At 40.8% G+C, this 13,969-nt stretch overlaps 1 protein-coding gene across 2 annotated transcripts in view; it reads right to left on the bottom strand.

Annotated features, from left to right (window-relative positions):
- SLC17A5 (solute carrier family 17 (acidic sugar transporter), member 5) overlaps nt 1–12,250 on the bottom strand; it is a 47,970-nt gene extending 35,720 nt beyond the window's left edge. The window contains exons 1-3 of one of the 2 annotated variants that reach the window (XM_008578893.1): nt 11,941–12,250; nt 4,093–4,289; nt 2,117–2,350 (exon numbers count right to left, since the gene is read on the bottom strand). In XM_008578893.1, the coding sequence (XP_008577115.1) occupies nt 2,117–2,350; nt 4,093–4,289; nt 11,941–12,034 (525 nt within the window). In that variant the 5' untranslated portion in view covers nt 12,035–12,250. The remainder of the gene's footprint in view (nt 1–2,116; nt 2,351–4,092; nt 4,290–11,940) is intronic. The other variant, XM_008578894.1, reaches the window with a different exon arrangement.
- Nucleotides 12,251–13,969: the final 1,719 nt, after the last annotated feature.

Genomic DNA, 13,969 nt, shown 5'->3' with positions numbered 1-13,969 from the left:
GGGGAAGAGTGAAGTATGTTTTTAGTTTCTTCTCTTTTTTGGTGGCTGGCTGATATGGGGATCTGAACCCATTACTTTGGTGTTATAATGCTGCACTCTAACCAACTGAGCTAACTGGACCTATTTTTGGTTTCTATGGCCTAATGAGAAAAAGAAGCAGGTCAGAGAGAGATTCTGTTTGAGAATCTCTCAAATGAGAAAGAGAAAGGAGGTCAGGAGAAGGTCAGAGAGAGATTCTGTTTTCTGAGGCCCACTTCTGAGGCCTACACTACCGGAACATTATAACAAAAGACTGCTTTTCAGGGCCGGCCCAGTGGCTCACTCGGGAGAGTGCGGTGCTGATAACACCAAGGCCCCGGGTTCGGATCCCATATAGGGATGGCCGGTTCGCTCACTGGCTGGGCGTGGTGCTGACAACACCAAGTCAAGGGTTAAGATCCCCTTACCGGTCATCTTTTACAAAAAAAAAAAAAAGACTGCTTTTCACCATTATCGCTCTGAAGCTGTTCTGAGGCTGCTTCAGGAACCAAGGACAAAAGGTCAAATATTTTAACAAAAGATATACTTATTGTTTTAGACACTTAGGAAATAACAAGGGCTATGGGAGTTAGGAGCCAGGAACTGTGGACAAAAACCAGTATCTCTACATCATAACATCACAAATGCATATTGGAGGAATGAAGAAAGATAAGAGAACCTAAGTATTAACACAACTTAAATTCTATTTAGAAATAAAATAGTCCCCTGAGATAGCAGTAGTAATACAAGCAATATACCATAATATTAATTTAGTGGCATAAATAGGAAGCTAAAATATGGGAATACATTCAGCCAGGAGATTCAATACCTGGCTCAGAGAAAATATACCACGATTAAGTATATTTTACTTACGTAAGGAGAAGAGGAACCTGGTAATAGAGAAGTAATTTTTATTTTATAACCAGGAAGTGTTTATTTAATAGACCTCTATTGATAAGGACAAAATAAGAAATGAATGATAAAACTTTAAATTTAAATATTACTTAGCAATTTCCAAAGTATTCTAGTAATCCTTATCACATGTGAGCTTTATATCTAGCTTTATATCTATCCTGTGACTGAGGACAAGGCAGATATTTTAGTCCCAATTTTGAAAATGATGGAACTGAAGTTTAGAGGTTAGGACTCACTTATAGTTTCACTGTTAGATATAGTGCAGCTGTTATTCAAACTCTGATTTTCTAACCTCGGTCCAGTGTTCTTCCCAACATAGCATGATATGATGATACTTAAAATAACCTTTATGTACTACATCAAACCCAGAAGCCACCATTTTGCTTGAATTAAAAAGTGCAAGAGAGCAAAATACACCTATGTCTGGTTTTCACAGGTAGAAGTTCAAAGTTATGAAAGAAAAGAGACCATCATTTAAAGATGGAGGTACGTATGATGAAATACAAAAGAGAAGTGGAAAGAAAGAGAAATTAAAAATTTTTTAAATGATAAAAACCTTAGGAGGAGGACGGGAAAAAAAGAGATAAAAATTAGTGATAACAATTCTAAAAACAACAGAAAGGCCAGAGGATCCATAGAACTAGATGAGGTAGTTATACAAAATCATAAATTATTTGTCTCTAAGTTACGGGACCAGAAAAAAGAAAAGAACAAATGATAAAGATGAATAACAGCAAGTGAATAACAACAAATTTAAAAGTAAAACAAAGAAATTCATCAGTCTATTGTGTAAAACATTTTTTATATCTGGGCAACAATGATAAAGCAGAAATAAACTGTGGCAAAAGTATAAGAGGTCAGGATGGCCTATCGTAACCGTTTTAATAGCAGTTCATTTTCTTATCCGTTAAAGTAGGATCTGTGAAGTCTTCCCTGCAAAGTGTTTTCTCTAGTTTTTGAGTAAAGCTTCCAATTTTGGGGTACTCCTACTTGAGACCTCATTGACCACAAACAAAATCTACTCAGGTTATTTTTGAGTTAATCCTTTCTCTAATTAAAAAATAACCCCCTGTTATCATCCAATGTCAATTTTTGGTTCACAATCATATCAAAGAACGATATCTTTAAAAAGAATAGAAAGAGATATAGGGTGAGAAGTAAAACAAAAGAGAAAAAAAATTACCTCTCCTAGTCCTTCTAGTGCTCTGAGTACAATGAGAGGTCCAACTCCTAAATCTGCAGCAAGGGGAGTGAACAGGGTGAAGATAGCGGTGCCAAGGACCCCAAATCCTAGCAGCAGTTTCCCCCCTACTTTGCTGGCAATATATCCTCCAGGAATCTGTGTGATGATGTAGCCATAAAAAAAAGAACCGAGAATCCATCCTTGAGTTTCTGCATCCCATTGATACCTTTTACCCTACAAAAAGGAGGAAAAAGGCAATCCTTTAAGACCTTGACTAAACAGCTCCCTTATCTTACTGGCATGTAAATACATAAAAATGAAATTCTGAATCACTGTTTTGGATTGAAGAACATGTAAACTTTCTAGTAGATGGGTAAGTTACCACAATACAGACATACAATTTCTAGAAGTGAAAGAAAAAGAATTGAAAGTTATAAACTTCAAGAAAGCTAGCTATTTTATGAACCTTGACCACAGGATGAGCTGTAGAAGTTTTGTAATACCCATGACCAAGAAGCCTCAAAAAAGAGCCACAGGCTTAATCCAGAAAGCTATTAAACAGATGCTACAGTGCTTGAGCCAGGCTTTGGAACCAGGCCTGGATTTAAGCTTAGCTCTTTTACTTAGTGGATGTGTAAACCCAGAAAATTAAATGAAAAAGGCACATAAAATAAGGCCTGATACACAGTAAGTGTTCACCTAATGTGAGCTGTTAGCATGCACAAATGTAGATAATTAATATCTCCCCATTTCAGACCAAGCACTTGAACATGGATATGGACACTATAAAAGAGCAAGAATTTAAACCAAGCCATAAACTTCACATGAGCAGGACCTGTCTTTTAATTAGCAGCAGCACAAAGTAAGATACTAATGAAGATTTCATGACTGATCTAAATATCTGACATCTTTAATGTATGTAGCTGTATAACTGAGCCAACATGTCAAGAACCATTCCAGGATTTGTTTTTATTGCTGAAATAAGGCTGATGAAGGTAAGTAGCTAGGTGAACAAAAGCACCTTCCAAAGGGAAAGACAGAAAGGAAACCCCTAATTAACTAATTGTCTAGAACTTCATGAATGGTTCAGCCACTGAAGCTCCTAGGTTGGAGTGGAGAAAGTGGGTGATGTATACCCAAATATGTTATTCAGCAACAATATTAAGTCAAATATAAAGACTTTTGATAAGTCATTATTTTGTCCGGGTGCTTGTTTAGTGCTTCTTCTCTGCTTGAGTGCTTCTGTTTGTAAATGGCAGAGAAGACTCACCCAAGTGTGATCTGGCTTTTTTGTGAGCACTGAAAATGGATGAACATATACTCACAAATAGTATACCAGCCTTTTCTCCCTGTACTGTCTCTCTGTGTGATAAGTAAAATATTTAAAGTATATAAAACTTAGTTCTAAAGAAATTATGAGTGCACATGTATCAGTTCCACCCTATCATGAGGCAGGCAAAACAAGTAGCTTAGATTAGTAATTAAGTAGCTTAGATTAGGCAAGTAATTAAGTAATTAAGTAGCTTAGATTAGGCAAGTATAAATTTGGAAAAGAACATCCTAAGAAATTGTCCAGTTCTTATTTTTCATCCTGCAGTTGAAATTACCTAAACTCTTCCTGCAACAGTAATCCTATAAGTGAAACAGTTATTAAATAATAGTCCTATAAAAACTATTTAGCAACACTTAAAACAATCCAGTTATCTGATATGCCAAACAGGTTTTTCCAAATTGTCTACAAGGATGGTATGTTTATAGAGGAAACAAGAACTACTGTTCAAATGGATCAAGGTGCATAGTAGCAGTAGCTACAGTTATAAGTTATTGTCCAACTAGTTCTTGGGAAAACGCAAAGAGATTTAGAGTATACATAAAGAATTTGTGGTTTCTGTAGGATGAAGAAAGACCTTTTAATATTTTTACTTGGAAGTATTTTAGGGTTAATTAAGTTAGTTGGCTTAAAAAATAGCACTTACTGTTTGATTACGAAGAACTTTTATGGGAGCAGAATGCTCTGCACACTCGTTAGAAGTTCTATTATCTTCTGAAGTTGTATTTGAATCTACCATATCCACTAATGCAACACTCAGATTCACTCGTAATGCATAGAGAACGAAGAAACCAAAAAAGGCCAAAACTGCTAAGTTGTAACGAGCAGAGCAGCACACTGGAGCTGAAATAAAGATTGGAGGAAAACTTTAATTAAAAGAATAAATTAGATGATATCATCTAAACCATGAAAAAGGTTACTTTTTAGAAGTACACAGACAAATGAATCATGAATATTTTTCTGAGAATTTTCTCAGGTTAATCAAATCTAAATACATTTATCAGAGTATTTGTTCCCCGTATCTGTGGTTTTGGTAAAAATTTAACACATGACAGCCCGAACGGTAAGACAGTTTATTACTGACATAATAGCTTTATCAGTTTTGCTCAGGAAAGCCTCCATTCCAGAGTCAAACTGAACCCTATTCCATGTCAGCCAGCAAAGATGTGGCATGAGAGAAACAGGTCAGGAGGTTTAATGGCATCACTATTCCTGAAAAACTATCTAAAACATGGTCAGTAAGTACAGTGACATAGCATATGTATTACCGATCATGAGTTAGTAGCTATCTGACTGTAAATGTAGCATAGCAAAACAAACCAAAAAAAAACCCAAAAAACAAAAACCCCTTTTACTGCTAAGACAGGGTACAAAACACCGATCATGAGTTAGTAGCTATCTGACTGTAAATGTAGCATAGCAAAACAAACCAAAAAAACCAAAAAACAAAAACCCCTTTTACTGCTAAGACAGGGTACAAAATCCCTCTTGATACATTTCTTACCTTGATGAGTATCCTCGGAGGCTGGTTTTGAATCAGAAGCCATGATTAATACTTAAGCCTCTCCTAAGTGAACTGTATTTAAGAATCCAGAAGCAGATCTGCAGAATCTATGACAGTTGCAGCATCTGTGACAGTTGCTCAGTAGTTATCATGCTTAAAGGGCCCAGAGTAAAAAGGGAAAGAAGTGAATGTACCACAATGATAAAAATAAATAAATAAATAAAAAGGGAGGCAGAATAGTTTGGAGGAACCAGAAAGCAGATGGCTGACACTGAGATGGGTGTGATGACAACAAAACGGAGGGAAAGGGAATTTAGAGGATTGGCAAGAAAATAGTGTTGAGCTGTGATTATAACCCAAGAAGAAAGTAAAATGGAGAAGGTGAATGGTTTAGAAAAGTACACTTGGATATGTGGGAGCTTTTGCTGTTTTGTTCACTGCTGTATATCTCTAGTGCTGTAGAGCTGTGTCTGGGAGAGCTGGTACACAAACATTTTCATAGGTTATAAGTAGAGAGGTGTCTCCTGATGGAAGGACACAATCCCACCTTTGAAGTACTCTTGACAATAGATAAGACAGACAGATACCTCAAAAAGTTCATGGAAAAATAGAATTGAAAGACAGCACGAATACTTCTATGAACTTTTTTTTTTTTTTTGTCTTTTTGTCTTTTTCCGTGTCCGGCAACGGATCGCAACCCTCAGTGTTGCCCCCGTACCGGACTGGGGACCGGCAACGGGATCGCAACCCTCGGCGTTGCCCCCGCGCCTCGCTCAGCCAGTGAGCAGGAACCGGTCCGTATGCGGGATCCGAACCCTCGGGCGGGAGCGCCGCCGCGCTTCCCAAGCGGCGCACTATCCAGTGCACCACCGGGCCAGCCCTACTTCCATGAACTTTTAAAAGACCCCTTGTAGAATCATAATCCAATGAAACATCTAGATCTACCAATTTACAGTAAACATAAGGGATAGAAGAATATGTTTTTTTTTTTTTTCCTTTTTGTCTTTTTTCGTGTCTGGCAACGGATCGCAACCCTCAGTGTCGCGCCCGTACCGGACCGGGACCGGCAACGGGATCGCAACCCTCGGTGTTGCTCCCGCACCTCGCTCAGCCAGTGAGCGGGAACCGGTCTGTATGTGGGATCCGAACCCTCGGCGGGAGCGCCACCGCACTCCCAAGCGGCGCACTGTAGCAGTGCGCCACTGGGCCGGCCCAGAAGAATATGTTAAATGACAACACAGGGATGAAAATTGCAAGGAAAAAGAAAAGAGAGGAATGGGGGAACCTACAGATTAAAAGAGACAAGAAATATTTCAATCATTTGGAAGACATGGACATTACTGAGATCCTGATTTGAAAAAGATTATAACATAACTGGGGAAATATGAATACTGACTGGGTATTTGATAAGGATCATTTTTATGTGTTGTCATAATGGTCCTGTAGTTGTTTAAAGATTTCTTATCTTTTAGAGATACATACTGAAACATTTATATATGAAATGACATGGTATCTGGGATCTGTTTCAAAATAATCGTGTATGAGCATAAAAATAAATGAAACAAGACTGGCCATGAGTTGACAACTGTTTAAGCTGGGTGCTTATTCATTATACACTTCTATTATTTTGTATGTGTGAACTTTTCCATAAAAAAATGAAGGCCTAGACGAAGTAGGAGAGTCGTCAAAGCAGGGTAGTTATAGAGGCAAAAAGGAAGGATGCCTAGTTGTAGTTAAAGCAGTTAGGGGAGAAGGCAAGGTACAAGGAAGATTGAAGGAGGGAACGAAATCATTAGACATGCAGGAGTCCAGAGAGCTGAGGGGACATGTGTTAGACGGAAAGTCACCAAGGATTATGGCAAGAACTGGAGTGTAGAAGATGGAGGTGAGTCAGGAGGCAGAGCCTCTGATGAATGAGGCAAAATGTGGGAGGTGGGTACATGATAGCGACGATGTAGCAGAAAGGTGATCTAGCCCAAAGAAATTGAGGGTGGTGGGGTCATTGTCTGGAAGCATCTATGTGGATAAAGGAGTCTTCAACCTGATCGATTTGTGTAAGGTATGAGAAAATAATCACACCTTGAGAGAGCGGTGGGGAGTGGGAGAGTTATCCCCAGAAGGCCAGGTTTCTGGTGAAGCAAGGAGGTGCAGGTGGTGAGGGAAGGCTGATGAAAATCCAAGGATGTCTTGGCATTTATTCACTGCAGAAAGGTTTGGCAGTGGGGAAGAGAGGGCCTGGTTCAGGAGCAATGAAGTACTGAGCAGTGAGGGCCTGAGAATGATGTCAGGAATCCATTGAGACAGGCACTGACCTGTGCAAAGACGATACTTTCTCTAGAGGAAGGTGAGCACTGGACCTAGTGAGCCCCCTTGGCCAGGGTATTGCATTAAACAAAGATGTCCTATCTAAAATGGATAAAATGTAAGTTTTGCTTTTAAAAAGGGCAATATTCAACTAGTCTCACCTTGCCTATGGGTAATTAATTCCTGATAAATCCTTATATAGATCCCAAATTAACACCCATTTATGTGAAAATGCCAAATTCCATCACAATGGACCCAGTTACTTCAATATTAACATTGACTAACACAACATGACCCAAAGCCACTTTCTTTCATTCTGTAGTACGGCTGTTCTCTACCAGCATTCCATACCTCATATTTAAGACTATATTCATATATATGAATGTAAATCTTCCAGCCCCCACCTAACACAAGAGGCAACACCTCGCCCCCACTCCCACCAAAAACAAAATCAAAAAGAAAAGGGCTGTCTGGTTGGTTCATGGTTACAGTGTGGCCTTGTAACACCAAGGTCAAGGGTTCTGTTCCCCCTGATGGCCAGCCACACACACACACACAAAAATCAATGAAAACAAAGCACAGGATGCATGAGTTATTACTATTATAAGTTAGAAAATCACAAGTTCCAATACAGTGTGACAGTGAAGAATGAGGCCTTCATTTTTCAGTGCCCAGCTTCTCTGAGGAATGCAAACTCCAAATGGTCTTCATTGATGATGATGATGGTGATGATGATATAATAATAGCAAGTAACACCATGTGCCAAACTCTATTTTAAGCACTTTCTCTTTGCTCATTTAATTCTCACAATAACCCTATAATTAGGTATATTATTTTCCCTGACTTACAGATGAGGAAAGCACAGAGAGATTAGGTAACATGCTAAAGCTCACAAAACTAGTCAGTGAAGCTGGGATTGGTAATTAAGCACTCTGCTCCAGATCTATGCTCTGTCTTTAGACACAAAGAAATGTCTTAGAAGCCCTAAAGCTGATTTCTCCTAACATGAATGAGTACATCTTTGGTACAACTGTATTTTGAAGATATACTTAATCAAATACAAGAGAGAGACTTATATGAAAGTAAACCTTCAACTGGAGGAAAGTATGATGAATGAAGAATTTTTATGTATGGGAGGGCAAGCTTTGCCCTTCCATGCCTAATTCCCTCCCTTCCTCCTACTTAAATTAGGCAGAAAAACCTACAGACTTCCAGCTGTTTATCAGCATTGAGCCAGTCTTCCCCTATCATTTTGGTGTGCATCTCTGAATTCCAGAGGGCTCAGTAAAAGCAAATGCTTGGGAGAAAATCATAGTTGGGTTGCTGAGAATTCTGTCATATTATACTAAACTGAGAGGTATTAATTCTTAATACTTGAAGAAACATATCCTAATTTTAGCTTTTAATAAAGAAGCACTGTGCATAATTAAAACCATGTACCCTTATTCATGGTGGGGTGGGGAACTTCCAAATTTGTGAATAATCAAGTAAAAATGACAAAACATTTTGCAAATAGTAATTTCTAAAATATAACACAAGTTGGCCAGTGTTGTGTGTTGAGGAAAGAGGATAGGACTAAAACCCAGGAGAACTCTGAGGCTAGTCCTTAATACCACTGTGTGCAATCTTGTGCACTTAACCTCTCTGGCACTCAGTTGCCTGCATGTAAATGATGCTCCACTAGATAGTATCTCTAAGGTCTTTTTACTTCTATAAAATTTTATAACCATGACATTTTATCAGCCTTTCCCTCCTGAAAAACAAAACTATATACTTAAGCATATATAAGGTACAGCTAATTTCATATTGGTTTGTTCCAGAAGCAGACATAAAAGATAAATAAAATGCATCTAAACATATGAAAAGGGAAGTTTTAAGGACTGCTAAAGATTTACTCCTTAAGGCATCAAAACTTTTAAAAAGTAAGTCTGGATGGATGGAAACTTTTCATTTTTAAACACACACCTTCTTAAATGTGTGAACTGAATATATAAAACATAATTTAATCTTTAAAAAATATATCTAAGGGTCATCTTGTTTCCTCTGTTGAGATCATACATGGTGGATATTATTTCTAAACATGGGACAGGGGCACCACCGAGAGGTAAATGAGATGACCCCTGTAGCCTTCTATAAAGTTGTTATACCCATCTTTGTCTTTTCTATCTCTTTTTTTCTGGTGCTCCATCTTGTCCTGCTCACAATACCCCAGACACACAGCTTGATTTAAAATATTGTTGACCGATGCAATAACCTATAACTGTAGGCTCCTTCTATATAAAATCTTTATCATATTTTAAATAGCAAAAAAGTGTGTTGCTCCTATTTCTACTTTACTTGCTCTTCAGTGGGTATGTAAAGAGTGAAAATAAGAAGAGAAATGGCTATAATGAAGGCGGCCACCTCAAGCCTGAAAGAACAGTGCTAGTATCATAAAATCTATACACTCAACCCATGAATCAAGCAGGGATTGTTTTTAAGTGATGCTATGAGCTAATTTTTTTCTTTTTCAATTAATTTTATTGAAGTATAATTTACGTGAAAACTGTACACATCTGTCCATTCCAATCAAGATCAAGATGTAGAACTTTTCTATTACCCCAGAAAGTATTCTAGTGCCTCTTTGCAATCAATTCCTTAATGCTTGGAGCTTTCAGGCAATCACTGATCTGCTTTCTGTTATTATATATTAGTTTTGCCTGTTCCAGAACTTCATATCGAAGGAATCATACACTAATATGGTGGCTTCTTTTGCTCAGCATGTTTTTGAGATTTAGCCATGGTGTTGTGTGTATCAATAGTTTGTTCTTTTTTACTGCTGAGTAGTATTCTGTTGTATGGATATACCACAATTTGTTAGGGCCGGCCCGTGGCTCACTCGGTAGAGTGCGGTGCTGATAACACCAAGGCCATGGGTTCGGATCCTATATAGGGATGGCCGGTTTGCTCACTGGCTGAGCGTGGTGCTGACAACACCAAGCCAAGGGTTGAGATCCCCTTACCGGTCATCTTTTAAAAAAAAAAAAGGTAGAGTGCGGTGCTGATACCACAATTTGTTTATCCATTCACCAGTTGATGGTTATCTAGGTTGTTTCCAGTTTCTGACTATTATGAATAAGGCTGCTATAAACATTGTGCGGTTGTATGGGAGTGTATGTTTAACTCTAAAAGAAATTGCCCCAAAGTTTTCTAAAGCAGTTGTACCATTTTACACTGTTACTAGCAAGCTACAAGAGTTCTAGTAATTATATACCTCTGCTAACATTTGGTATTCTCAGTCTTTTTTGTTTTAGCCATTCCAATGGGTATATGATGTGTGGTTTTAATCTCCATTTTCCCAACAATTAATGATGTTTAACATTTGAACTAAATTTCCATTATATATATATTTATTTTCCAACTGCAAAAGAATATAGTAGTCTCTAGAGAATATCTTTATCATGACATTTGCTTCTGTACTTCTATACTAGATTATTTTACACAGGGAGATTACAGAATTCTAATGCTATGAGCCACAGAAAAATATCAGTTTATAGAACTAAATCCGACTTCCAGGTAAAACATCACCACAGTACAGTATGTATTTATATTTAGCTTTGACTAAAATAAGCTACTAGCTGCGGGATGGAGCTATAACATTGCCACCTCTACTGCCACCATCTGGTAACATCAAAAACAAAGATACCACAGAAAACTGTACTGTTCTCGGTCAGCAAAAGTCAAATATCCAACTCAACTCTTTCTCACACACATATCTTTCAATGCATGCAAACTGATTTGTTTAGTTTTCATTACTTTTAAAGAAGCTATATTACAAAAGTGTCAAATATCAAAATATGTTAATTTCCCCAAATTCAGGGAAGATGCTTTGTGAAGTACACTGTATGTTCTTTTTGATTTGTTTCAAGACCTTTGGCAAATTACCTTAGAGCTCTATAGATATCTTGAGGATAACCGAACTGTTTGTTGACTTAAACCGTAGACTGCTACACGGGGTGGGGTGGGGGTGGGGTGGGGTGGGGTGTCTGCAATATTTTTAGTCTTTTACTGCACAATGTCAAGATATTCCATGGGTTGTGCAATAATTGCCGTCTGGAAACTCACAAATGCTAACCCCAGTCCTTTTTGTCCCCGCCCAAGGAGCTGCCAGATCACATGCTGGCGGATATGCAGCTGCAGAAACCTGGCGGTGACAGGGAAGAAGAGCTGGCGGCTCCGCTTCGCCTTTTGCCTACTGATTTGCAGGTTTCTCCCCCAGTTCGCTCTTACACCCGGTGCTCCGCCCGGCCCTTGGCCATTGATTTGAAGGTTCTTCCCTAATTCGTTCTTCCACGGGGTACCCAGCTCAGCACGACCGAAAACAACCTCGAGCCCAGCACCGGCAGTACACAGCTGGTCCCTGCCCTGGCCCCACGGGACTGCAGCTGCCGAGGCCCCGCCCGAGCCCCGGGCCCTGCACCGCGGTCTCCGCTCTGCCCCTGGGGCCCCTCCGGGGCTTCTGAGCACCGGGGCAGGCGGGCTGAGTGGGGTCCTGAATGGGCTTCCCCTCCTCGAGTCCCCTCTGGGCTGAGTAGCTTCGGCCCCGCCGGCCCAAGGTACGGGTACCCTGGCCACGTCCGCCCTGGGACCACCGCCCGCCTAAGGACCGCCCCCCGCCCAAAGCCCCTTGACGGCCCCGCCATTCACCGGCTTCGGCCCGCGGGGCGCTCCGCAGGAGAGGCGTGCTGTCCGTGCTGTCCTCGCCATCGTTCAGGGCCCGGCGTGGATCCGGGGACTTCATTTCGCCTACGGGGAGCAGGTGTGCGCGTACCTGGCAGAGCGAAGCCCTCCCACCCGACAGCCGGGGGCTCGGGGCCGAGCAGGCGGGGCGAGGGCGCTAGCACCGCCCTCGGCCACGTCGTATCACCGAGGCCCCGCCCAGCGCGGCCGCGCCGACTCCGCCTGCCGCCATCTTAGGTTCGGGCAGCTCTGGCGCGGGTGAGGAGAGGAGAACCGGCTTCGGGAGAGCCGGTTTAGGGAGCTCTGGCCTGCGGGGGGTGGTCGGCTCTGCTTAGCCCGCCCTGCGGGCTCTACCCGTGCCGGGTCGCTTGTGTTCTTGGGAACGTTTCCCGCTCTTGCGTCCCTTTGTAAAGCGCTGGGGTCGCCCCTCCGGCGCGAGGATGAGTGGGAGGCTGGAGGCTGGCAGTGGGGAGTTGAATCGCGCATAAATGGGGGGCGGGGGGAGGGGGCTTCCACCAGCCTGGGGACGTGGATGTGTTTTTGACGTTCAGTTGTCAGTAGTAAATTGCCATGACTTAGCAACCTTTGTGCTGTCTACCCCGTGCCAGCATACTGTCCTTAAAATGGCTTTTGAGGTGGAAAAACAGTAAATGGAAATATGTTGAGTCCTATGAAATTGTCGATTTTAGAGGTAAAAATAATCCACTGTAGGTAGTTTCATATGGTTCAACCTATAGAATCCTCTGATGTATGTAAGTCTGTTTTATCCTCACAGGTCTAATTCGGACAGATTTTCTAGCGTTTGCTGACTAGGGGAAAGAGGAATTAGGAAAATGTACCCGCTTGCCTTGGCCAGGCGGATCTGGAGCCGCTGTCCTGACCACAGGGTTCAGTTCGGCAGCTATTATGGGTAATAAAGGTTATATCTGTGGAGAGAGACGGAAAAATAAGATGTCCATGCACTCGGAGAGTTCAGTGTAGACGGGGAAGATTTACAAGCCAAGAATTCAGTAAACCGGATTAAGAGACTTGGTGAGGTCCATGTGGGAGTCCAGAAGGGAAGGGGATGATTCTGAAGTCATCCTAGCCTCTGGATCAGTAAATGCTAAGAAGGTTTTCAACTTAAAAAAGCAAATCAGGGCCGGCCCGTGGCTCGCTCGGGAGAGTGCGGTGCTGATAACACCAAGGCCATGGGTTCGGATACCATATAGGGATGGCCGGTTAGCTCACTGGGTGAGCGTGGTGCTGAGAACACCAAGTCAAGGGTTAAGATCCCCTTACCGGTCATCTTTAAAAAAAAAAAAAAGCAAATCAAACCTTGTTTCTGAGCTACTGAAATTACCATATAGATTTCAAACTCTGAGGGTTGTAGAGAAAATGCTACTCACACATGATCTCCTGGTGGGTCCTTTTAAAATGTAGATTCAGATTCAGAAGGTCTAGTGTGATAGTTTTATGTGTCAACTTGGAGGGTGTTTTTAAAAAAAAGTTATTGACACAATAACTACATATTTATGGGGTACAATTTGATGTTTCAATACATGTAATTCGCAGAATTTCCAAAATCCTCTGGCTAATTTGAAATATACGTTATTGTTAACCATAGTCACCTCACTATGCATTGCAACACTGGTGCTAATTCTTCCTATCTGTAACCTTGTACCCATTGACCAACCTCTCACCATCTTTCCTTCCCAGCCTCAGGCAACTGCAAATCTACTCTTAACTTCTGTGAGATAAGCTTTTATAGTTTCCACAAATGAGTGAGATCATGTGGTATTTGTCTTTCTGTGCCTAGCTCACTTCACTTAACAAAATGACTTCCAGTTCCATCCATGTTGCTGTAAATGACAGGATTTCATTCTTTTTTTATGGTGGAATAGTATTCCATTGTGTAAATATACATTTTCTTATCCATTCATATGTTGATGGACACTTAGGTTGATTCCATATCTTGGCTATTGTGAATAGTAATAAACATGGGTGTGCAGATATC

This window comes from Galeopterus variegatus, unplaced genomic scaffold (genome assembly GCF_000696425.1).
Source record: "Galeopterus variegatus unplaced genomic scaffold, G_variegatus-3.0.2 Scaffold1779, whole genome shotgun sequence".
Taxonomy (NCBI): domain Eukaryota; kingdom Metazoa; phylum Chordata; class Mammalia; order Dermoptera; family Cynocephalidae; genus Galeopterus; species Galeopterus variegatus.
This window is presented reverse-complemented; position numbering and strand designations above follow the sequence as displayed.